The sequence below is a fragment of the Lycorma delicatula genome, chromosome 9 (assembly GCF_047948215.1).
Source record: "Lycorma delicatula isolate Av1 chromosome 9, ASM4794821v1, whole genome shotgun sequence".
Taxonomy (NCBI): Eukaryota; Metazoa; Arthropoda; class Insecta; order Hemiptera; family Fulgoridae; genus Lycorma; species Lycorma delicatula.
The window spans coordinates 132217234-132244926 of record NC_134463.1 but is presented as its reverse complement, the minus strand read 5'-3'; the positions used below and the strand labels follow the sequence as shown (position 1 = coordinate 132244926).

Below are 27693 nucleotides of genomic sequence, written 5' to 3'. Positions count from 1 at the left end.
TTATATTTGACAGTGAATAATTACCTGAAGTGTGTCTTTGAATGGAGCTAGTCTTGCTTTCTGAGTTTGTTGTTACCCACTGTATTGAGATTATATCTTATTAATATGAATGGTATATATCTCTAGTAGGAGACTTCTATTGGAAATGACACTGCATTAACAACTAGAGATAAGGATCCTGGAAGAGGGGTTTTTGTATCCGAGATACTGTATAGTAGCGAGATGTGCTTCACAAAAAGAACAATCTTGGGCCGTAGTAAACCGACGTTCTTGCAGGATTCTAACATATTACAGCCAATATTATATAACTTACTAGTATTTAAAGAAAATAAAATTTCGTTTGATTTGACACAACTTTTAACATGAGATGGGCTTAAGTATGGTGTCCTTCATTGCAGATTGTCCAAGTTTCAGGATGCTACCCTTAATACGCACTTTTTTCAAACTATTATTGTATGATTTTTCACTCAGTGAATTCTCATTCAGAATTTTCTCAAGCATTTAACAACCAGGTGCACGCAAGCGACTTTGCTTAATAAATGAGTTTTTTAAACATTTTTTTTAATGCAGTTTGTTTGGTATGTCGTTAAAAGTATTCAACGTTGAATCGAGATTTAAAAAAAAAATTCAAAAACCTGCTGTATTACTTATTTCAGAAAAATAAATATTACGAATTCAATTTCTTATGTACAAGTTTAACGACATATTCAATGTTGTCATATTAGCGAGGAATATTAAAGACAATATTATATTAAAGACTGGAAATAAAAAAGGGAAATTTTATTTTAAAAAAGACAAAGTAATTGTTTTTAAATATTGTTAAATGGGTACGATTTACCTGAAAGATCTTTCTAGTAATCTGGTATTTAAATTTACTTATAGCCATCAGCCATAAAGTCGCAATAACGTTTAACTTACACCGAAAGTTATTGTTTTACCGTTCAATTAAAATTAATATTTTATTGCATAACCTAATCTGGGTAAACGGACCCCCAGTTAGTTGTATGTATATTTTATCAACAGGTTTTATTTTTTATTGAGAATGTCAATTTTTATGGTGATCGGAAAGTTCGGTTGTTTGTCATTTGCTACTGCTGATTATTTTATTCGAAATTTAACGCGGCTGGTTCCTGGTGTTAAAATGAAATCACAGTCTTTTACTTCAAAGGATTACGAGGTGAAAATACTTTGATCATAAAATTGTTTAGTTGATTGGCAATAATTTTTAGGAGATGAGAGTAAGCTACCTTTAAAATATATAACTTTTTCCAGCCTTGATTACTATTTTGTGGCTACAATTTCAAGCCGTAGTTCTATTGTAAATATAAAATTAAATATTTTTAATTCACATAGAACAATTTCATTTGCCCAATACTCACTGCTTACTACTTTTTTTAATTTTTAATCTGTTAGTGTAATGTCAATGATGCCAGTTGCAAGATGATTTTATTACTAACCTTGTATACTGTTAAAAAAATTGTATAGTCAAAGTTCTAGTGAAGTGACTGAAACTTCCAATCATCTATTGAGTTGCAAATTAGACTGCTACTCTCATGACATTAACTGAATTTTTCCATGAAACTCACTTTTGACCATTGCATAGATTTTGTCATTTATATTTTTAGGCAGTGTTGTTTATTACTTGTGACAAAACTGGTATTAAATCAGACAATAAAGCAAATCGCTCTGATCTGCTTTTTCATTTTATTTTGTACTTAAGTACATGGTAATTCTGAACAATTACTTAATTGCCTTTGTTTTTTCATGCTTTAATATATCACAGAAGATATGGTTAGGATCAGGAAAATACAAGATCTAAATTTTGGACAGGCGGTGCAATGAGCAATAAATTTTTTGAATTATAGTGACCTGTTGAAATGCTAATTCGATCTGTGGAGAGAGGTTAGGGTTAAGGTTAGATTTTTATGGAGAGAGTTATAAACCATAAACTTACTCATCGTCAGCTGTTGGAGATAACTGTGCTCTTTGTAAGGTGACACGATTATCCATTTGTACACATGACTAATAGCATGGAGCTTGTGGGTGTAGTATCTCTGCGACTGTATTTCCATTTAAACATATATTCAACCAAGTGTCGTACGAGATGGTGTTAAGTATTGGCATACTTTGGTAATTTATCCTTATCCTCTCCACAAAAGTGTAATCATAACTCTTACAGTAACCTTAAACCTAACCTCTCTTGACAGAATGGATTAGCTCAGAAGAGGTCGTGATAATTAACAAAACTGGGTAGCTAATTGACAAGAGTATTGATAATGCAGCACAGACTTTGACCTTGCACAGATCCTCACTATACAAACCTGCTTTCTGATGTTTAGCTCTTGTGTTTTCCATATCTTAAACATATTTTCTATGTTATATTATAGTATGAAGAACACTGAAGTTGTTAAAGTAATTAAAGTAATTGCTCAGAATTACCAATTACATTATCATGCCAAAGTAGATTTTAGAATAAGGTTATATAGTAAATGTAAAATAATTTACAGCTAATCATCTGTATCTGTTATGTTGCTGACTTATATCAGTATAATAATATTATTTAATTTGTAGCAATTTATTATATTTTGTACAAATGTGTATTTGTAACAATAATAAGTAGAAGTAGTGGTCATTGATTATGTATTTTTTAAAATACCGGATGATCATTGGAAAAGTTACCACATTTAATACTGAACAGCTATCAGTCCCATTGTATTTTTGTTTGCAGGCATGTACACCATTTTCAGGGAGAACCTTTTTAAAATTATTTTCAAAGGGGTGGAACCACCTTCTCCGCTACACCTAACTCAACTCAAAAATCTTAAATGGCAATGGTAACATATAATTACATTAATTCACAACCTGAAGAAAATAAAAATTGAAATCTGCCCACCCTTTTGCAGGGTAGGTGCAAAATACCATTTTGGGTAGTACGTTTTTAAATTTCAGTTAAACAAAAATAACTATAAAATTACTTGAAATAACTGTTTGAAATAATCATAATCTTTGGATTAAAACTATGAAAATTGTTTTTTAAATTACAGACACAAAATTCCACCCTTAAATGTTTAAAAAAATTTAAGAGTTGAAAACTTCATTTTTTAAAATGAGACATTGTAGCTTGTGACACCTCATTGGAAGGCGCTTTGAATTACAAGTAATTTGGTATAAATAAAATAAAAATCTGTTCACTGGTATTGAAAAAAATGTATTTTTTTTTTTAGGTTATGTTGGAATAGTGTTACTGACACAAAGTATTATGTCTGAAATCATCCGTTATTGTTAAAAATAGGAGTTTTAGGTTTCTCCAGCATTGATAAAACGTACCAGTAAACACAGCATTGTAAAATTTGTTAAACATATGAAAAACCAATAATAAGATAATACCTACTTCTTTGTTGATAACATGTTGAACAATTTATTACCAGATAAAATTTAATGATTAAATAATTAAATGAAAACTAATTCATAAATGAATAATTCTTAATAAAAAAATAAGGCTTAAATCATTCATAATTTTTTTATGATTGTTTTTAACAATAAGTGTCCTTAAGAAAAATAAAACACTGTTTTTTACCTCAATAAAATAGAAGTATCAGTTTTTTAAAATCATTTGCTCAAGAATGATTCCCATTTTTCTGTAAACAATAATAAAGTGTTTGTTGTAATTCACATCGTACTTTTGTTAAAGTTTCTTTAGTTTCATCCTACATGCTCTTACAATTTTATTTTTCAACTCTTGTATGTTAGCACAAATTTCTTTATAAATTATTGATTTTAAATGACCTCACAAAAAAAAGGTCCAGTGGTGTAAGATCAGCAGATCTTGCTGCCATCAACTGTTCCTCTTCAACTATCCGATGCCCAGGAAACATTTGGTCCAACCATTGTCGAACTGGAAAAGTATAGTGAGCAGGTGCTCCATCTTGCTGAAAGTAAAGCATGTCTTCATTAAATAACATGTTTCCATTGTCATCTAACTGATTCTCTAAGGCATGGACTATTAGCGGGTGAATAACTTTATCCAGCAACTGCAAATACTTTTCAACTGTTAAATTCCCATCAATAAATACTAAACTGATTGTGTTATCCTGTAAATTCCGGTCCAAACATCTATTAATTAAATCATTTCTTCACAGAATTCAATCCTTCTGCCAGCTCATTCTTATTCAGTTCTTGATGCAGTTAATTTTATACAGAAAGAATCTATTCAATTTTAATGTAGCGAAAACAGAACCACAAGTAACCCGAGTTTCATGGGATATTTTACAAATTGAGCTCTGAGGATTTGCTACTACATTTCCCAAGATTTCAATCCAAGTTAATTTGTCTAAGACCTTTGTCCTGCACATTTCTTATTCTTGACAGATCCTATTTCTTGCAATTTTTTACAAGTTTTACGATGTAAGTTTGTATTGGATGCCATTCATTTAATGCTTGGGCAGTTCTAGCACATTTATTTTGTTCTCTAGTTCAGCCCTTTCTTCCATATTGTGTAAGCCATTCAGCGAGACAAATTTACTACAGAACCAAACCCAAATTTAACTAAAGAACACAACAATTTTAATAAAACAAGATTGTGAAATAAATACTTATTGTCACTAATTACATTTATGACAGAAAACAATTTACAAATTTACCATAGTAACTAAGATATCAATAATTGCCAGAAAATTGCGTGTTATAACAAGGTAATCAATTTTTCAACATATTGCCAGCAAAGAATAGGTACCTTATTATTGGTTTTTCCTATGTTTAACATATGTTATAATGCTGTGTACTGGTATGTTTTTTCAATGCTGGAGAAATCTAAAACTTATACAAGAATGAATAATTTCAGACCTAATGTTTTGGATGTAACACTGTATTCCAATATAACCTAAAAAAACACATTTTTAATCATAACTTCAATACCGGAGAACCAATTTTTATTTTATTTGTACCAAATTACTTGTCATTCAAAGGGCCTTGCAATGATGTCAGAAACTAAATCGTCTCATTTAAAAAAAATAAGTTTTCAACTCTTGAAAATTTTAGAAAACATTTAAGGGAGAAATTTTGTGTCTGTAATTTAAAAAATAATTTTCAGTTTTAATCCAAAGATTAAACTGTTTAAAAAGTAATATCATGTAATTTTATAGTTATTATTTTTGAACTGAAATTTAAAAAAAAGTACTACCCCCAAATTGTTTATTGCACCTACCAAGCAAAGGGGTGAGCAGATTTTAATTTTCATTTCACCAAAATTCATTATTTTTTTTGGGTTGTCAATTAATGTAATTAAATTTTACCATTGCCATTTAAGATTTTTGATTGGGGTAGGTGTAGGAGATAGGAGGGTGGGTTTCCACCTCCTGAAAATAATTTTAAAAAGGTTCCCCCTGAGAATTGTTTACATGCCTGCAAACAAAAATACAATGTGATTAATAGCTGTTGAATAATAAATGTAGTAAGTAACTATTCAAATGATAACCCAGTATACTTTGAAACATTAATTTTTTATTAACCTGCGATCACTTGCATGTCTGAAAATTACGTGGTTATTCGCACATTAGATCTAACATTGGTGTACATCTGAATAAAACTATTTTTTCTCAAAACAATTTATAATGGCAAAAAGTTTTTTATAGTTTTCAAAATGATAAATTGGCTATATCTTACAGTACTTATTGTACTATTGTACAGTACTATAAATATAAATGAAATAGTATACTAAAAAATTTATTAAATTTGAAACTTCAAAGAATGTTTCCAAATAACGTAATTGCGCTGTTATAATCGTGAAAACAAAATGATTATTAACTTTTTATGGCATCTAAAAACTAAACTATAATAAAATACATAATTATTGTATTTTTAAATGTTTAGTTAATTGACCCCCATCAGTATTGAAGCATATTATGAATTTATTTTGAATGTTCCTTTTTATTTCATTCATTTTCTAGCTGGTCATTACACTGGCAACAAGTCAGAACAGTCTTTGCTGTGTGCTTTTTACATATAGGGGATTAACAGCTGCCACATGATAGTGCATAAATCAGTTATTGCGCATGGGGCAGTAGACACATGTCTATATGGAAGGCATGGCGCTTTCCATCTATAGTCACTGAGTTTGGTGACAGTGGTGGGGGAAGTTGGGGCTACCCGCTGTATTTTTTTCTTGAGGCTCACATGAACATTTAGGATAGCTGCTCTTCTCACGAGGTGTGGCTGTACCAGGCATTTTGCCAGCTGGGTGAGGTAACTCGTTGACATGGCTTGTTGTGTGTTTGATTGAAGTGCTATTTGAGAGTTTATAGTATCGATGTTCACAGGGAGAACAACAAAGTTAGAGACCATCGTTTACTGATTCTAGAAACATCATACTCGCTTTTCAAGCGATTCACAACGTCCACACCCCCCTTTGTGGAGTTATAAATTGTTATAACATTTGGTTTCAAGTCTGCTGAAGTTCGACGATGCAGGGCACTCAAGGGACTGCGGGGACAATAAGCATACCCAGACGGCACGGTCGGACCTCGCCGCGATCCAGGCAGCGCTGAAGAAGGGGGAGGTCCAAGACCTGAAGGAGCTTGATGAAAAAAGGTGGCCCCAACAGGCCTTCGAGCTAGTCGAGGAGGTGCGGGGCCTACCCAAGGCGGATGACGAGCGTGCATGTGTCTACGTGCTGGACCTTGAGGGCGACAAGAAGTCAAAAATAGCTTGCCGGGTCTGCGACCTGGCACCCGGTATAAAGAGGAAGTTGAACAGTGGCGCTATGCTCCCAGGCACTGTGATGCGACATGTCGCGGCCACAGACGTTATTGGGGAAAAAGAGGAGATCGACCCGTCGGGAAACCTGTACGTGATACGAGTTAAAGGGGAGGACATAACTGCTGTCGACTGGTTGCTATCTGGTCTGGAGACCGTTTCAACGTACGAGGTACACCCGGTGACTCTTGCGGGGCCAGGGGGTAAACTGGGTAGCATAGTTAAAACCACCCTGGAGTTCTGGGCAAGAAAGTATAAAAGGAAGGTTACTATGTTTCACACAGGTGACCCGACCGAGGAACGGCGTGAGAGGCAGACCGAGACCGTGGTCCTACGGCAGACGGGCAAGTCGTATGCAGAGCTACTACGCCAAGTGAAGGTAACAGTGGGAGAGGAACTGGCTCCTAACATACTCTCAGTTCGTAAAGGCAGGGGCGAGGATGTCGAGGTACGGGTGCGGGCGGGGACCAACTCTGCCCAATCCCTACGAGAGAAAATGGCACAGAAGGCGCCAGAGGTGAAGATTGGTGGGAAAGGGCAGTTGGACAGAAAAGAGGTTGTCCACATTAGAGACCTCGACGCTGAAGTGACTAAGGAGGAGGTGATGGCGGCGGTACAACGCGCGCTGGAGGGAAAGACGTCTGCTAGGATCACGTCGGTCAAGCATATGGACAAACGCAGAACGCCACTGTGGTGCTGCCGTTGGAAGAGGCGAAGAGGCTTACGTCCACCGGGAGGCTCCTTGTAGTGTGGCAATCGTGTCGAGCGGAGATACGAAGACCAGATGTTAATTGCTTTCGCTGTTGGGAGACGGGCCATGTTGCGGCACACTGCACGGGTCCCGATAGGAGAGCCTGTTGTTACAACTGCGGGGGGACGGGGCACAAGAGGGTACAGTGCCGGGAGCCCACCAAATGCGTGGGTTGTGGAGTGATTGGGCATAGACTGGGTAGCGGGGCCTGTAAACACGTTCGGAAATGAAGTGTTTACAGCTCAACGTAAACAGAGCCGTGGCTGCCCATGACTTGGCATGGGTGGCAGCGCTGGTTGGGGGATACGACCTACTGCTGGTCGTGGAACCTAATCAGCGGCTGGTTAACTCAGGCCACTGGTATGTTGACCAGGATGGCGATGCTGCTATACGGAATGTCACCCTGCCGGTGACATTTACGGTGACATACTGCAAACCTGCCGTTTGCAGTAACGAAGGTAGTTAGAGGTAGAAGGTTCGTGGCTGTACACATTCATCAACTCACGGTGATCAATGGGTACATCTCGGAATGGATCGACATGAAGAATTCATCGGAGACCTGGAGGAATGCATACGGAGGGCGGGGTTCCCGGTACTTTTGACCGGGGACTTCAACTCCGAATGCACTGAACTCGGAGGGTGCCGGTCCACGCGGAGAGGCTACACCGTAGCTACAATGCTTGGGGCCGCGGGACTGGTGGTCATGCACACGCCTAGGGTGCCTACATACGACGCAAGGGGTGATGGATCGGTGTAGGATCTGACAGCGGCCTCAGATAGGGTGGCAAGAAGGATAGTGGGCTGGCAGGTAGTAGAAGATGATTTTGCCAGCGACCACAAAGCCATAATTTTTGAAATACAAGGAGGCGGAAGGGGTCTAGCGGAACAGGACCCTATCTGGAGGCCGTCGGAACAGCAGGCCGCGACGGTAGCGGATAGGGCGGCGGCAGAGGTGGCCCGTAGGCGTGTTCACACCCCCGAGGAATTCATGGCCATACTACAGGGGGAATGTGTGAAACAGCGGCCACAGCCTGGGAGACGCGTAAAGAATGTTTAATGGTGGAACAGGGACATTGCGAGACTGCGTGGTGAAGCCAAAACAGCAAGGCGGAGGATGCAGCTCGCACGACGGGACTCTGAGCGCCTGCAGGAGGAAACGGAGGTGTTCCACGCGGCACGAAGAAGCCTTTGTAGAGCCATTAAGGCTGCCAAACAAGAGGCGTGGCAACACCTCGTGGAAGACCTAGAGCAAGATCCGTGGGGCAGGGCCTACCAGATCGTCACCAAGAAGTTTGGTAGGCGCCTGACCCCATTGACAAGGGAACAGTTTCTCACAGCGATAACGGAGCTCATCCACGTCGAAGAGGAGGAATGGGAACCGATAGCTGGTGATCAACAAAGGCGCTTCACTGTAGAACAACTACAGAGCCCGGGCCCAGATAACATCCCTGGGTCCATCGTGAAGGTGTTGGTGGATAGGCACCCTTGGACGGTGTTAGACATGTTCAATAGGGCATTATCCTCGGGGAGGTTTCCCGGCTGTTGGAAGGAGGCCAGGTTGGTCCTCCTCCCGAAACCGGGAGCCGAAGAAACCAGGAAATACCGGCCTATCTGCCTCATCAACACGATGGGAAAGCTGTATGAGAGACTGATCGCTGAAAGACTGCGGTCGGAGGTCTTTCCCCAGACCAGTACGGCTTCGTTCGGGGAAGATCGACCGTCGACGCCGTCCGACGGGTGCTAGAGTGGGCCAGAGTCCAGTCGGCAGGCACGTGGCGACGAAGGAAGATCCCATTGATCATTCTCCTAGACATCAGGAATGCATTTAACAGCGTGCCATAGGGAGTGATCATGAGAATACTCCGGGAGAGAGGGATCAGCGGCTACTTACTCGCCGTAATAAATGACTACCTGCATGAGAGATCTCTGCGGGTACGCACAGAGGAAGGAGATGATGATTTCAACATGTTTGGAGGCGTTCCGCATGGGTCGGTGCTTGGGCCTCTTCTTTGGAACATCGCGTACGACGGCCTTCTGCGGGAAGAACTCCCGGAAGGATGCCAGTCGGTCGCGTACGCAGATGACCTCGCGCTGATGGTGTCGGGACGGACGGAGAAGACTGAGGGGAATGTCCTTCATGGTGGACGACGTACGGGTCCACTCGTCCGGTTGCGCTAAGTACCTGGGCGTGTGGATTGACAAGAATGGGCTGTCTAACACCCACCTCAGAGAGGTCACGAAGAGGACCGAGCAGATACAAGACGGTCTACAAAAACTAATGGGCAACAAGAGCGGACCACGGGCGAGCAAACGACGGCTGATCCTTTCAGTGGTTTCCTCCGTCTTGCTGTACGCGGTCCCGGCCTGGAAGGACGCACTTTCGAGAAAGAAGAACGTACGGATGCTAGCCTCCCTTACCAGAAGAGCGGCGATACGCATAACATCGGCGTATCGCACCGTATCAGGATGCGCAGTGGCAGTCATCGCAGGGGTGCCTCCCATCGAGCTGCGGGCCACGCAGCCGGTCTCCACATACGAAGAAACGCCGAAGGCGGAAGCCCGGAGGCAGCTGATGGTCAACCGACAGGAGATGTGGAGAACGGCTACGGCTGGGGCATGGACCAGGAGACTGATCCCGGACTTGGGACCGTGGGTCAGGCGGAGGCACGGGGAGGTAGATTACTTCCTCACGTAGTTCCTGTCTGGACACGGGGAGTTCGGGGTCTACCTACATCGGTTCAAGAGAAGACGGACACCGCTAATGAAAAGTCTTAAAATTTGACCATTATAGTTTTCTATGCATTTTGTTACTGTATCAAATATATGTTTCTGATCTCCATTTAATTGCACAAGAATATTTTCCATCTCAAAATCTTGCAAGTTGTTAATTTCTCTGTAATCTTTCATTGCTTTATTGGCCTCTATAGTAACTTTTTCGTTCCCTTCTATTTTATTTTTAATCATTTCCTCAATATTTACAAAAGCCTTTTGAATTTCCACTATTCTTTCATGGTATGCTATTGCTTAAAACTATATTGTAGACTGGAATGACTCTATGTACGTGCTGCATCCATCTTTCAAAGTTTCTGACTTTCTCCAGGGTTTGAATAACAACAATAAACTGTAATAGTATTTTTCAGGTTTAACATCCACATTGTATCTGTAATGATTTACTAGACGCGGATTTAAACGTTTCTTGATAAATTTTCAATTAGGTAGCATGTAACATTCTCTCTGTTGTCAGTTGCATAATTGAACCGTTTAATAAAATCATACAAACAGTAGTCATCCAATTCTGTTGATCTCATAGGATAATAGTCGTTTATCAAATTGGGATGGAGAATATCATCAGAAGAATCTTTATCTAACAATTTAATTTGTTTCCAAGTTTCAATATCTTGGCCCGGTCTGTTTATATTATTCTATTTGATTGTAGTCTCAGGGTCTGTACCGTAAAGCAAATTTCCCGATGCTTCTAAAGCTCTACATACTCTATTGGAGAGCGAAATTCCATAGCCGACTGCACAATGAAGTTAAATTTTTAATTTTGTCAAAATGATCTTTGCGATATTATTGCTCTTTTCTCCTTTTGTTTCATATTTTGTAATTCATCTATTGATGATTTTGGTTTTATCACCACAAAATTGAATATCCACATTTCCTTCCTGTGCAAGTAATACTGATGGATTATAATTAATTCTTCACTTTTATTTTTGGTAAATCATATAATTTGCTTATTGTTTTCAAGGGTATTTCAAGCTGCAATTATATATGCATCTGATATTTTATCCATATAAGGATAAAATGTCAGATGTACAAAATGTCAAATGCCAAATGCACTAAAAAAAGTTAAAATTATGTTATTCGCTAGAATGTATTTCATTTGATAATTAATTATATTATTTTAAGAATGTGTTTTAGTTGAGTCTTATATCACTAAATTGATTTAAAAAAATATGAATTGGATGTTTTATGTACAACCTAATAATCAACCTAATAAAGACCTAATTAAAAAACATAAAATATTACTCATTGTTAAAATTTACTTATTTATTCAAAGGTAAAAGCGTCAAATAGGTTATGTTATACCGAAGCTATTATTAAAAAGCATTCTTGTTTTGTGTTAATGTTCTTAAGAATGAGAGCATCAGAATTATTATTCAAATTACCTATGAAACCAATACTATGTAGCTGATGGCCAAGTTGAAAAGATTTTACCAAATGCACTGAAAAAAATAAGTTAAAAGAGCAAGATTTAACTCAAGTAGAGCAGCAAGAATATACTCGGTTGATTGTACAATATATTAAGTCTAGTCTGTAACTACTCATCTGTTAATAATAAAGATTCTTCTTATTTTTATGAAAAAACTATTTCAAAATTCTCATCAAATAAAACACTTTTTTTTTCATAAAATGATTTCATTATTGTTTACTTGTAAAATTGTATGCTAATTTCTCTACTCCCATTCATATTATTGCAACTCCCATGAGGGTCACAACCCCCAGATTGAATCGCAATTATGGGATTGAATTCAAAAAATCAGAGATTTTAAGATCGAAGCATTTAATGAATAAAACCATACCATCATCTAATAAATTAATCGTTTGAAAAATGTGATTTGTATTATCCCTACATAATGTTTTTATGATTATTATATTTACGTATGAATATTTTGGGAGAACGTCATTGATGTGCGTATAAATATTTATATCTACATTTTAAACTACTCGCCATTAAAACAAAAAAATTCTTATTAAATTATTATCGGTTAGTAATTCAGTGCACATGTTACATTCAGGTTGATGCTTTACTTTCATGTAATTTTAGATGTTTTCTGTTTTTTGTTGTCAATAAAAATATAGTAAATATTGATGTTTTGTTAAAAGTTCCGTGTTATATGATTTGTTTTTGAACTCCAAATTATAAACAAGATTTTTAAAATGTATGAACTTTTTTCTCTTTGTGTATTGCATATGTATGTGTATATTGATGAGATATATTTTTTGGGTTGTTTGACTTTATTATTTTTATTTATTTTGTGCATTAATGCTCTAAATGAGTGTACTGTTTTTAATTTTGTAGATAAAATACACAGATGCTACCATTTGTACATGAAAAGCCCAGCTGTTCATTCCAAATATACTCTGAAAAACTGGTCATTAACATTGAACATTTGGATGCAAACTACTTATAGACAAAAAATTGCTGTTTTGATTAATATGTATTATTTACAGAATATTTGAAAAATATTTCTGATTCAGCTATAAAAAATCTGTGTAAACTTTTGTAAAAATAATAAAATTTCATGATTTTTTGTTCTAATACCTAAAAATATGCTTTCAGATTTTTTAATTTAATTTCTTTTTAACAAACACTGCATCTTCAATGTGTGCACCTATTTCAGCTTGGCAGACATGTAGACTATAATTAACTCTTGCCAGGTGTTGCATTATTAGACCAACAGCTTCAACAATTCTGTTTTAAATCATCCATATCTTGAACTTTTCTTTGGTACATACAAGTTTTAATAGAAACCCCAAGCAAAAAGAAATCTGAAGGAGTGATATCTGGAGATGTAGGTGGCCATGCAATATAGTTGGACTTCCTTGTATGATCCAACAGAAAATTGTGTTTCTGTTCCACACTTTCTTGATGAAAGTGTGGTGGAGCATCATCTTGTTGGAAACTGAAGCCTGCAAGAATCTGAATATCAGCAAAGTTCTCAAGCATTTTGAGGTAAGTGTGACCTATCACAGTGGGCTCCGTAAAAAAAAAAAATGGACTGATGATGCCATTTTTGTGCAGTCTTGATATTGACTTTTGGTGTGGTCCTTTCATTTTCAATTATTATATGGGAGTTTACAGTACCCCAAATTTGACAATTTTGTTTGTTAACTTTTCCGCACGTGAAAGGTTATCTCATCACTAATAACAATGTATCAAGATAATTTGGATTGTTTCTGACGCTGTGATTATCTCTGCAGCAAACTGATATTGTGTTAATCGTTTGGTTTAATGTGATGGCAATTGTAATTTGTACACTTGTAAACTGAGCTGCTTATGATCAATGTCATGAACAGTGGAACAAGAAATTTTTAGTTCATAGCCCCCCTAATTGGCTTTTAAGGAGTGGCTGTGAATGCATTTCACATACGCAAACCACAGTATGTCACTGAATGAAACTTTTGGATGATTTCTAGTTTGTGAATTCAAGCTTTCAGTCTCTCTTAAACTCGTATTCCACTGATGAATAGACTTTGCTGTAGGAGGATCGATATTCCATTCAGTTCTTATGCTGTTGAACACGCATAACTGATTGAAAGTCCAGTAACCAAAATACATATTGAACCTTCTGTTGCGGGTCCACATCTGGACTGACTACAACTGCATTGTGAGTTGGCTTGCCTGCGTATTCCACTGACCCTGAGAATATACATAAAAAATCGTAGATATTTCCTGTTGATTGTGCCTATCTTTCCTCCTCTATGAATCATGAGACCTTGCCGTTGGTGAGGGGGCTTGAGTGCTCAGGGATACAGAGTAGCTGGACCGAAGGTGCAACCTTCGGTCCAGCTCTCCAGCGGAGAGGTATCTGTTGAGAGCCAGACTAAGAAATGATTCCTGAAAGAGGGCAGCAGCTCTTTCAGTAGTTGTTAGGGGCGTGAGTCACAATGACTTAAACGGCCGTATCAACATCACTCAGTCCTCTGAGTACTGCGCAGCTGAAAGCAATGGAAAACTACAGCTACTTTTTTTTCCAAGAAAATGTGGCTCCCTGCATTTTCACATAGCAATAATGGAGGCGCCTTCCTTGGTAAAATATTCCGGAGGTAAAATAGAGTCCCCCGTTCGGATCTCCGGGTGGGAACTACTAAGGAAGGGGTCACCAGAAAATTAAAAAATAACATTCTACGAGTCGGAGCGTGTAATGTTAGAAGCTTAAAAAAGGTTGGTAGGCTAGAAAATTTAAAAAGGGAAATGGATAGGGTGAATGTGGATATAGTAGGAATTAGTGAGGTTAGGTGGGAAGAGGAAGGCGACTTTTGGTCAGGTGATTTTAGAGTAATTAACTCAGCTTCAAATAATGGGCAGGCAGGAGTAGGTTTCGTGATGAACAAGAAGATAGGGAGGAGAGTGGAGTATTTCAAAACGCATAGCGATAGAATCATTGTAATAAGGATAAAATCAAAACCTAAACCGACAACGATTGTTAATGTTTATATGCCTACAAGCGCCCATGATGATGATGAGGTAGAGTGTGTATACGAAGAGATTGATGAAGCAATTAAACACGTAAAAGGAGATGAAAATTTAATAATAGTTGGAGATTGGAATGCAAGCATTGGAAAAGGCAAGGAAGGAAATATAGTGGGTGAATACGGGCTGGGCAGAAGGAATGAAAGAGGGGAACGACTTATAGAGTTTTGCACGAAGTATAATTTAGTAATTGCCAACACCCAATTTAAAAATCATAATAGAAGAATATACACTTGGAAAAAGCCAGGCGATACTGCAAGGTATCAGATAGATTATATCATGGTTAAGCAAAGATTTAGAAATCAACTCGTTGACTGCAAAACTTACCCTGGAGCAGACATTGATAGCGACCATAATTTGGTGATAATGAGATGTAGATTGGGGTTTAAAAACCTGAAGAAAAGTTGTCGGATGAATCGGTGGAATTTAGAGAAGCTTGAGGAAGAGGAGGTAAAGAAGATTTTTGAGGAGGACATCGCAAGAGGTCTGAGTAAAAAAGATAAGGTAGAAAATGTAGAAGAAGAATGGGAGAATGTTAAAAAGGAAATTCTTAAATCAGCAGAAGCAAACTTAGGCGGAATAAAGAGAACTGGTAGAAAACCTTGGGTTTCACACGATATATTGCAGCTGATGGATGAACGTAGAAAATATAAGAATGCTAATGATGAAGAAAGTAAAAGGAACTATCGGCAATTAAGAAATGCTATAAATAGGAAGTGCAAACTGGCGAAAGAAGAGTGGATTAAAGAAAAGTGTTCAGAAGTGGAAAGAGAAATGAACATTGGTAAAATAGACGGAGCATACAGGAAAGTTAAGGAAAATTTTGGGGTACATAAATTAAAATCTAATAATGTGTTAAACAAAGCTGGTACACCAATATATAATACGAAAGGTAAAGTCGATAGATGGGTGGAATATATTGAAGAGTTATACGGAGGAAATGAATTAGAAAATGGTGTTATAGAGGAAGAAGAGGAAGTTGAGGAGGATGAAATGGGAGAAACAATACTGAGATCTGAATTTAAGAGAGCATTAAAAGATTTAAATGGCAGAAAGGCTCCTGGAATAGACGGAATACCTGTAGAATTACTGCGCAGTGCAGGTGAGGAAGCGATTGATAGATTATACAAACTGGTGTGTAATATTTATGAAAAGGGGGAATTTCCGTCAGACTTCAAAAAAAGTGTTATAGTTATGATACCAAAGAAAGCAGGGGCAGATAAATGTGAAGAATATAGAACAATTAGTTTAACTAGTCATGCATCAAAAATCTTAACTAGAATTTTATACAGAAGAATTGAGAGGAGAGTGGAAGAAGTGTTAGGAGAAGACCAATTTGGTTTCAGGAAAAGTATAGGGACAAGGGGAGCAATTTTATTCCTCAGATTAATAGTAGAAGGAAGATTAAAGAAAAACAAACCAACATACTTGGCGTTTATAGACCTAGAAAAGGCTTTCGATAACGTAGATTGGAATAAAATGTTCATCATTTTAAAAAAATTAGGGTTCAAATACAGAGATAGAAGAACAATTGCTAACATGTACAGGAACCAAACAGCAACAATAACAATTGAAGAACATAAGAAAGAAGCCCTAATAAGAAAGGGAGTCCGGCAAGGATGTTCCCTATCTCCGTTACTTTTTAATCTTTACATGGAACTAGCAGTTAATGATGTTAAAGAACAATTTAGATTCGGAGTAACAGTACAAGGTGAAAAGATAAAGATGCTACGATTTGTATCGTAGCATTGTATATTTGTAATAACAAAGATTGACCACTGAATGTGAAAATAGTAGGAGAAAAGATTATGGAGGTAGAAGAATTTTGTTATTTGGGAAGTTGAATTACTAAAGATGGACGAAGCAGGAGCGATATAAAATGCCGAATAGCACAAGCTAAACGAGCCTTCAGTAAGAAATATAATTTGTTTACATCAAAAATTAATTTAAATGTCAGGAAAAGATTCTTGAAAGTGTATGTTTGGAGTGTCGCTTTATATGGAAGTGAAACTTGGACAATCGGAGTATCTGAGAAGAAAAGATTAGAAGCTTTTGAAATGCAGTGCTATAGGAGAATGTTAAAAATCAGATGGGTGGATAAAGTGACAAATGAAGAGGTATTGCGGCAAATAGATGAAGAAAGAAGCATTTGGAAAAATATAGTTAAAAGAAGAGACAGACTTATAGGCCACATACTAAGGCATCCTGGAATAGTCGCTTTAATATTGGAAGGACAGGTAGAACGGAAAAATTGTGTAGGCAGGCCACGTTTGGAGTATGTAAAACAAATTGTTGGGGATGTAGGATGTAGAGGGTATACTGAAATGAAACGACTAGCACTAGGTAGGGAATCTTGGAGAGCTGCATCAAACCAGTCAAATGACTGAAGACAAAAAAAAAAAGTGCCTATCTTTAAGAGATTATGACGACTGGTTTTGTAAATATTGCCCGTTACTTTTGGATACTTTTTGCCCGGCCACTCTGTTCTTATTAACTTACATGGTGTATGATAAGATGCTGTAACAGGTATAAAAAGCTTCATATTTATATTGTGTGGGATGATTAGATGTGTTATTGATGAATGTGTAGGTTGAGATTTTTTACTTTTAGTGGCATTGACTGTTATGATATTCATTCTAGCCACTAAAATATGCCAACAACATGCAGCGAATGAGAAAGATGAACTGTAGTCTTGAAAAGAACTGGAAGAATATTTTTAGGTATTTACAAGGTTAACTGATTTCATTATCCTGAGCATCAATTTTAATTATTATAAGTGGTTTAAATATTATTTCTGACTCTAATGTACTTTTAGGTATTAGGAAATTTATTAGTACTAATTTATAATTATGATTATATACTAGTATTATAACTATTAGATACTAGTATTATGCTTGCGCATGTACATCTTATATTAGTTAATTTTGTTTTTATGTTTTTAGATGTTGTTAATGAAAATGAGGAGTGTATTAAAGTGTGAACATACAGGATCACCATTAATCTGGAGAGACTTAGAACAGATTGGTTTATGTCCCTCATACATTGGTGGTATCAGTGAACTGTATGATTTTTGTGAGGAATACTATAATATAACATTACCGATTCACTGTATGAAAGAAAATGAATATATAGAGAAAGAATTTAGAATGGTATTAGATCCTTTATTGAATTCAACTTTATACGTTGCTTAACTTAATTTTGTTCAAATTTTTCTTTAGAGGAATAAGATTACTTTGTCAATGAATCTTTAAATACTGTACAACCCCGTTTAACGAGACTAGATGGGATCAGACGTCGTCTGGATGAACAAAAGTCTGGATAATCTGAAAATCTATAATATATGTATGCTACAGCTTAATTAAAACTACAGTATTAATATAAGATGTTGAAACTTATACAGTAATGGAAATTTACTTACAGCTACATCGTTTATTTACTTTAAAAAAATCCTTCATAGTTTTTTGCTTTAATGATGATGCTCTGTTTTTTGCTGCTTGATCTTGTAAACACTTCATGGTAAACAGTTGATGGGCAGACTTTGCATTTTAAGAATGCAAAGTTTGGCAGTTCCTGCTAACAGCAAACAGCTGTGGCAGCTTAAACAGCTTGGCAGTTTAAGAACTGTATGACCCTCTGTATTTAAAACGTTAACAATAGAATAAGTTACAACTGGATTTGATCTTATTAACTGAAGTAACTCTCTTTTAATCATCGCTTTATCAAAGGAAATATTCCATCTCTTTAGCCACTCCTGCATCTATGCTTGAGTTTCCATACTTGAAATTTTTTTCTAATTTGCAACTATGATATTTGGTGCCTTATCAAGGACAACTACAGAATTTAGTTTCAATTCCTAAAAGTTTTTCAGAAACCCATTGTTCGAAGTTCCTGTGGTTTTCATTATTGTGGTAGCTGCCTATTTTTGAGCTATCAGTGTGTGTTAGGCATTTGGAACAAACCTGCCTTTTGCTTCTGTATGAATTATGGCTTTTTGCCTTTGAAAGTCAGTGTATGAAGTCCCTCACTGCTGCTGTCTTCCACAGTTTTGTGGATGAGTGCGTAGTTAAAATGTAACTTTAATCTAAATACTGCCTCTTTTCTTCCTGAAATTTCTCAATAGCTTTCAAATTAAAAAAAATTCTCTTCATAGCAATATCATGTTTCCCTGTCAACAATTTTTGGTTATTTGCTGTTTTTACCCGCCTAAATTTTAAATCATGTAATGTAGTCCTTAAACTTGTTTCTCCTACTTGCCAACCGAGATCATTTTAAAGTGTATTTTTTAATTTTTTGACAGTAGGTACTGTTTTATCTGTCAAGTAAAAATTGTGAACGATTCTTTTGATAGCTGAGAAATCATAATTGTCAATCTTTGTAACAGATTGTCTCTTGCGATTTTTATCCAACATACAGAAACTTTACACACCATTTTCATTTGAAAACATGCGCCTTCAGCTTCCCTTTTTATATGCGTTATTGCTCTAATGAATACACCAGTAGCTCTACTACAAAGAAGCTGAACTTGTTGCAAGGGAATAAGAAAATTGTCTTCTTATTTTTATAGATTTATTAAGCTTATCTACTTCCGTAAATTTTAACCCGTTATATACAGTTTCTTTGATCTGTCCATCCAATTTTTTACTTTACTTTTAATTACAGGATTCATTGTTAACAAAAAAAGTCACTAAAATAAATTTTGTTTTATATGAATATACTAACACTCTTAGGTCATATGACAAAAACAAACTACAATCCTTTTCAACATGACATGCATAACACACACATACGCATAACGTAATTTACTTTACAAACAGAAAAAAATTATAATTTTTAAAAAGATGTCTCTTATAAATTTAAATAAAAAGTGCATAAATAAATTTATTGTACTTTGCCTTGCTACAGTTCAGAAGATTGTGATCCTACTGCCACGTAAGAGAATACTAAATACTTATTTATTGCTACACGTTGTAGTTTATAAATCCAATGGCCTACACACCTACTGTAACAAGTGCATAGTTTAAACATAACTTTAAATGCAGATGTAAATACAATTATTAGAGGATGATGTCATTGTAAATATGATTTCTTAACATGTTTATGTTTAACAATGTTTGAGGAATGCACGCATAACAGCCCTTCAACCCCCCCGCATAGTCAACTCACCATCACAGCATCAATTGTCAACTTACAGCATGGACCTTATATATGTTTAATTCCAGTCACTTCTAGAACTGTGAGAAAACAGAAAAAAAATCTTATTCAAATGGACCTCTAATTACAGTATCAAAAAAATTGCTCACCCTATGGAATACCTAGGAATTTTTGATGGGTTATATTATTATTATTATTATAGTTGTAGTAGTTGTCGTAGTCGTAGATGTTATTGTTTATAATAATTTTTAAATCTAACATTTGATTAATCTGATTACAGATTAAACTGCATATGGAGAGATGGCTTTTTTGTCTGTCTCAAGGATTTAAACATTTAAAAAAGTTCTATTACATGTATGTGTTTATGCAGCATAGTAGGTCAGATTGTAGGAAATCATGAAGAATTATATGAGGGCAAGTCAAGAAAGAATGAAAATCTGTGTAGTTTGAGCACACAGTAAATGTATTTTGGTGGTTTCAGGTGGCCTATGTTTTTCCACAAAGCAGGGTAATCCAGTTGCTGTAGCCACCACATTGAACAAAATCTCTATTAATACAGCAGTTACTATTGTTTGAAAAGATTGCCAAATAACAGTGGATGGACCGGCAGGTATGTTAATTACCATTTACATGATGCAATTGTCCAGGATGGCTGCTGAGATTGCTAATGTCTGAACAGAAGCTGTTATGAGTAGATCTTTATATTGCCTGGTACCAAAATACTTCCATCCCAAAATAATTCCATCATTAATGGTGATGAAAGTTTGCTTCAACACTGATCCTAAAAGCAAGCACATTCTGGAAATCATTTATATCATTTGATGCCAAAGGCCACGTTGTTTGGTCGGCAGGAAAAATAATTATTTCCTTGTATTACTATTGTGGAATTGTTAAAAATTTGAAGTGCCCTCGGTTCCTTTTTACTCCTTTTTGAGAATTCCTCATATATTTGTAATAAATAAATCTTTTAAAAGTTTGTAGAATATGTTTTTAATTAAAGTCGTACCAAAATTATTTCAGATTGCAAATTCAAAGTAGCTAGCTAACAATTTATAATCTTGTTACATGCCTGTCTGCTATCCACACTAGTGTGAGTAAAATGTGATCGATCAAATATGGGATCTGTTATTGTGGCTTTCATATGATGTTCACAGTAGGACAGTTGCCAAGATTTATCAAAAGTTGTATTATGATAAGAAGATGACAATGTTATGAGTGTCAGCAATGTGTGTAAGTTGTGCTGATAATTTGTAGATGGGTTATACAAATATACATAAAAGGGGATGGTTTTTACTCTTGGTGTAACTTATGAACTCGTTTAAAAAACCTTGCGTGATGAATGAAATTGCATAGTTTTGAAATAAATTTACAAAAATGACTCATAGGATTGCAGCAGACAGATTAGGTATCACTTTGATGCAGTATAAATTAACACGTAATCATCATTTACATTCAGACTTAAAATAGTAACTTTTTCAGATGCTTGTTAAAGAATCACTAGGTGATCCAAAATTACACATTAACTGTTTATATGAGCTTCTTATTTATCGGTTTTAAAGTTCTGACTAGCCTGCCAGACCATCATTTTAGTAAAGAGATCCACATATTCAGTACTAAGTCTGGGCTATGCATTCCTGCTAGACTGAAAAGCACTACCACCAAAAAGCCTCATTAGGTGGACTTAAGGTGAATTGCATTGAAAGAAGGATGCAAATATTTTGTTAATCTCCCAAGGAATAACCCGAGTAAAATATTTTCACAAACAATCTAGAGAGGATTGGGATGCAATCCGAAACCTCGTCCATCTTAAAAACTAACTAAAATAAATATATAACTATCATTAAAATTAAATATCTGCCAAATAAATAGACCCAACAGCAAGGGACTGATGTCCAGGTTCTGAAATAAATGGATAAAACATCATTGCATTCCGTTCTTTCATCTGGGCTATGCGAGTATGAATCAGTTAATTTGTATGATATCCCAAAAGTCTCCCAATATGTAGTACTTTGTTGATCTAGATCGATTTAATTGATCATTTAGATCGCAAAGATAGCTGCATCCCATGTACATATAGCTTTTTAAAAACATGCACATCCACAGTAGAATGCTGGAAGATATTAATAAAAATCTCCCTTCCACTAGATGCTCTTCTTGAGAAAAGCTTTTGTGTGAGTTTATTTGTTTTTGATTGACAAAGATGAATTTATTTTGTCCTTAGATAACTGAAAATCACTCTGATCATAATTTATCCTTAAACTCTCATTTTATTATAATTTCAGGTTCTATGAATACCAGTAGTATAAATTAGCGATTTCTTTGTGCAATAAAATTAATCATTCACCTCACACCTGAACTGTAGGAGAAGCAACAATTTAGATTCCATTTTTTGAAACTGTTTTACCAGCACTGAATGGAGTAGATGGCTATTGATTGTATAAAAAGTTAGATTTCATATAGCTAGTGCAGTATTGTATCCAGTTTGTTTACAGCAGCCAAGTGGAAGTCAAATTTTTTATCCCTTTTATCACATCTTTTATAAACTGCAAAATAATTAATTAATCAAAAATATCTAGAATTTTATTGTAATGATGTTTTATTATTTGATTGCACATGCAGAATGTGTGTGATTTTTTTTTTTTTAATTTCAGAACTACTTAAGGGGATCATTTAAAAAAGCTAAAGAAGAAGTTGCAGAAAAGGGGTGTCATATTTGTATACTGGGTGCAGGAAATCCAGTTGCTAGTCTTCTCATTTTGGAGTTAGTTCAAGATAAATTGTTATATAATGAAGATTATCTTGAGATTAGATTATACGATGAAAGAAAAGATAAAGAAGATAAATTAAAATCAATAGTATGGGATATAGAAGGTGTAGAATGTCCAAATATGCATAAAAGAAAAGTATTTATTCCAAAAACTTTGTATGAAGCGGTTAAAGGATGTAATATCCTTGTTATTATGACTGAAGTCAAAAGGTAGAACTTTCTGTTTTTTTTTTTAATGTAATTTCTTTCTAACTGTATGCATGAGGCATAAAAAATCATATTATGTTAATATGATATATAATATAATACTAGTACTTGATTCTCAAACATTTGAGCTCTTGAGACCTCTCCAAATTATTAAAAAAAAGAAATTGTAATTCACCTACCGCAGTTTAATAACAGTGGTTTAACTCTATTATTGAGCGGTTAGTCCAAACTATCCAGTGCTTTGATAGAAACATGTTTGTACATGCCAATTTGAAATATATAAATACCTGTGGTTCATGTGTACAAAACAGCAAGTTAAAACACACTGTAATATACAGAACAAAAGTGTCAAGCTTGCAGCTTTAATCCATTTATTAAAGTTAAATTATAGTGTTTATTGAGAGCTGTCTTTTACTAAACATTTTGCACCCTACACATTTTTTCCCGATTAGCTATGCAAAATGGACAAATTTGATATAAGATAAAGTAATAAAATAACCCTTTGACATTTGGTGAATTGAAAATGTAATGTAGATTCTAGAACAGCCTTTTTAAACATGGATTGATCTAATTCGATGTTAAGCCACACTTTGTTGTTTGGTTTCAAGTCCTTTCCACTAGAAGAATGAAGCCATCAATTAATTCAGTCCTTGGCAGCCATACATCTGTTTCTTAAATCTGAACTCTTAGAATTTTTTAAAATAAAACTATATTTTTGCAGACATGATACAAGGCTGTTACAGCTGCCTATATCATTAATTACTTTGAACTATCAACTGGTTTGAAGGTACCAATTAATAGTCATTTTGACCAGTTGTACTTAACCGATTCAATAAATTTAATTAAAATTAGGAGACTTCCATCACTGCAGTGTGATAGCTATAAAAAAGTGTACTTGCAAGTCTGGCCAGAGTATTGTTGATGGAGAAATCCAGACAATATCGTGGAAGAAAAAGAATAAGGTTGAGAATATGCTCAACGCAATAGTTTGGTCACTTAGAACCGCTTAAAGCCAACTACTATTATGATCAAACTTCAGATTCCAGTTACCTGATAGCTAACCGAAACAGTTCTTTTAAGAACCACTTGGGGTTAATAATTCCAGGTTGTCTCAGCTGTCAGTGTTGTCAACTACTGGAGCTCAACTGGAGTCAACTGTTAGTGTGAGCTTGTTACTGTTGTTAGTCTCACAACCCAATTTACTAAATGGACCTTTTTATAACCTCTATTCAGGATGTCTCTTTTCACTTTCTGGTGACAACTTTCACTTTCTTGGTTCCTATTGCATAGCACTTATATGTGCATCAGTTGAAGAAGTGCAGATCTTATGTAATTAAACAAAATCGCATCCTGTTTATGCGGTCAACATTTTAATGAGCATGAATAAGTACAAAAATTAAGTTTCTGACACTCCATTAAATTGAATCGAAGAGATGGATGGCTCCTGATGTTTTGGATCACATGCAGGGTGGGCAGGAAGCCCCTTTATACTGTAATAAATTTAACTTAATCGAGCTCTACTGCTACCATATCTCACTGCTGATATCGCTCACTGCTGCTGGAAAAGGTGGAGAGGATAAGCTGTGGTGGGGATCATTCGGTGTGTTCATTTGTGGTTGGATGATTTTAGACATAACTAGTGTGGAATGATGGTGAATAAGAGTGCATTTACTGTCGAAGAGTGTTTGTTAGCCTATGTGTGGTTCACAAACATCCACAAACTGGTACGAACGATGTTGGAGAACATTATGAATGACTTATTTGTGCATTTTGGAAATTGCCACCGTCATTGCAAACATTATTGACACGGGAGAAGAAGGCTTTTGCAATGGGAAGTGTTCTTGATGTGCCACACAGTGGAAGGCCGAGCACTCGAGCTCAGACATGTGCTGCTACTGTGGAGGCATCAATTTAACAATCCCCGATGAAATCAATGCGTAAACATTCTACAGAGTTAGGTATTCCAAGATCAACACTGAGACGACCGTATGCGAAAGGACTTGAAAGTTAAATGTTTTCATCCAGCCACAGTTAATGATTAGAGTGACAATGACATTGATCAACATGTTTATGCATGTCAGTTAATGCTTGAACACTTTACGAGAGCAAACGATTAAGAGAACATTATGTTCTCAGGCGAGTGTGCACCAATTTATAGAAGCTATCGTAAACAAAATTGTTTATTCTGGGTGAAAGACAATCCTCACTTTTTTTTGAGGAAATCGAATACAATCTTTCTGATGTTTTGATTTGGGTTAGGATGACAGTTGACATCTTGGTCTTTATTTTTTCATCAGCGCAGTTTCAACAAAGTTATCTGAGAATGATCGACAAGTGCTTACTTCCAGAAATAATGTCCAAAGGAATCTATGACATCATTACGTTTCAGCAAGATGTTGCTCCAGTGCATTTCACTTTGAATGTCTGCAGATGCCCCAGTGAAATTTTTCCAAATTGCTGGATCAAATGTGGATCAGAACAGTTACTGGCCGTATTGCTTTGGCCAGTAAGAAGCCCTAACCTCATCACACCTGACAATGAACTTTAGGGTTTTGGAAAAGAAAAGATCAAAACACAAAAAATTAACAAGCAGCTCCAAAACACAGAGCGATGTTCAGTCAGCATTTGAAATGATCACTCCTGATATGTTGTTGTGGATGAACAACTGGACATGGAAGCACATGCAGCTGTGCTGAACATGGTGGAACCCACACAGACATTTTAGATGCATAGAAGGTAAGCTGCACTTATCCTAATAATTTCATAACTAGCGTAAAGGGACTTCCTGCTCTATAGTTCATCACTTTCACTCTATAGTTCCACTCATATCAGTTCATCAGTTCCACTCTATAGTTCATCATTAGATGTATTGAAAATCTCTAAATTATTAAAGAGATTGATCAGTTAAAGAAAGCATGTTGTTTTGCAACTCATTACCTGGTCAAGGAACAGGAAAAGGACTTAATTTTTTTATTTGAAGCTACAGAAAAGCGTATAATATCAATTGTTTAGTTTTATTGTAATATATCATATTTGTACTGATAGTGCCAAGGTGAACAGGAAAGAACACTGGATCAGTAGTAAAAAAGACCTTTTATATCAATGGTGGAATGGAAGTGCTGTTTTTTCCAGTTATTCTATTTTAACAGAAAAGAAATCAAAGAACACAATCTGGAAAGTATTTTCTGTGAAGCTATTCAAAATATTATTCTTAAAAATTAACAGTAAGTGGTTTTTATACCAGGTACTGAAATAAATAAAAATAGTTAATCTCTCGTAAGTAAGATGATTAACTAGGCTTTTGAATGGGAAAATGATGTATTTTCAAGGCTCAGTTTACTTTATTTGCAAATTTTTTATAAGACAATGATTATTATATAACTGTTGGGGCGCTTATTTCATTGAATCATCTTTACCTCTAAATGACCTGAATTCGAATTTACAAAAGTGTGACTAAAACATTTGTTATTGACAATTTTGTTAAGGCAGCTCTTTCATTAAAAAACTTGATATTTGGATTAACTACCTTGAAAAAAGAGAGTCTGACATGTTTCCAGCAACTTCTGACTATATTGAGAAAAATTTTAACCAAGAATATGCTAAATTTTTCCCTTTGATCAGGTAGTGTGAAGACTCGTTTGTCTTTTGTTGATCATTTCTGATTATATGTTGTTGTATTCTTTCTTGTCTTCAACTACCTCTTTGTGCCAGTTTGTTATTTATATAACAGTTGGTACTACTATATGTTTTTTATAAAAAAAATTTTTATTTTTTTGTTATATAGGAAATTTTATGAAACTTTAGAATCATGGTTAACAAGAAACTATCAGTTTATGAGACATCTAGCTGAATATATTGATGAAATTGATGTTGCATCATTGGACGTGATTGTAACTGGGATAGAGCTATTATGTTTTAATACTGCTGTACTTCTTAAATATTCTGAAAAACTCACTCCCTGTAAAACTATCGCTGTTTCTAGTCATCTTGGTTTAGAAGCCCTGCAGTATGTCGCTAATGTTAGTCGAGGAGTAATTATTATGATAGGTCTTAAATTAAATATAATGTAGTATTCATAAAAATATGAAAGTTATTTATTTCAAGACTGAATTCTAATTCAATAATAAAAAATCTTACGTGGGCCACATGACCTTGTATGCCTATTAAATTACATATATTTTTGGTACTTTTCAAGATTATAACCACCGATCTAGAAGAAAGACGATCTGTAGTTAGTCAGTGAGTTGCTGTAGTTAGTTGTTGGATGGTGCCGCTAACCGGAGAAAATAAATTAAAATTATAAACTAACTTTATATAATAAATAAATCTAAAATTACAAATATAATCTAACTAAACTTAACCTACGCTCACTATTCATCACTAGTATGCCCTGTTTAGGTATTCAGATATCAAGTCTATCTTTAGTAACTAAACGATAGCGATGTTCAGGACGTACTAAAACAAGTGCGTCCTATTTAGGTATTCAGATATAATGGTAGTTGTTTAGTTACAGATTCAGATTGAGGGAGTTGCTTAGTAGCAAATTCATTTCTTGGGATTATTGTATTTGCCTCTGAAAGTTACAATTTGTGTAGAATAATGGAGCTGCATAACACGTTATTTGGAGTTGCATGTATTAATAAAACAGATAGAAAATGCTGTTGAATTTTTGCAGTGCATGGGAATATTACCCTTTCATAACATGTGCTCGCTTGGTCATGAAATGATTCTGTATCTATTCAGTTCAAAAGACCGTTGGCGTTGTCACCATAGGGGATGTTGTGAAGATATACAGCAAGATAAAGACAC

General features: G+C 35.6%; 1 protein-coding gene across 1 annotated transcript in view; it reads left to right on the top strand.

Moving 5' to 3' along the window:
- The first annotated feature begins 835 nt into the window (after positions 1-835).
- The window catches only part of LOC142330761 (putative malate dehydrogenase 1B), a 57140-nt gene continuing 30282 nt past the window's right edge, over positions 836-27693 (top strand). Inside the window, exons 1-4 of the mRNA XM_075376206.1 lie at positions 836-1177; positions 17702-17908; positions 22562-22887; positions 26669-26903. Coding sequence (XP_075232321.1) covers positions 1043-1177; positions 17702-17908; positions 22562-22887; positions 26669-26903 — 903 coding nt within the window. The 5' untranslated portion in view covers positions 836-1042. The remainder of the gene's footprint in view (positions 1178-17701; positions 17909-22561; positions 22888-26668; positions 26904-27693) is intronic.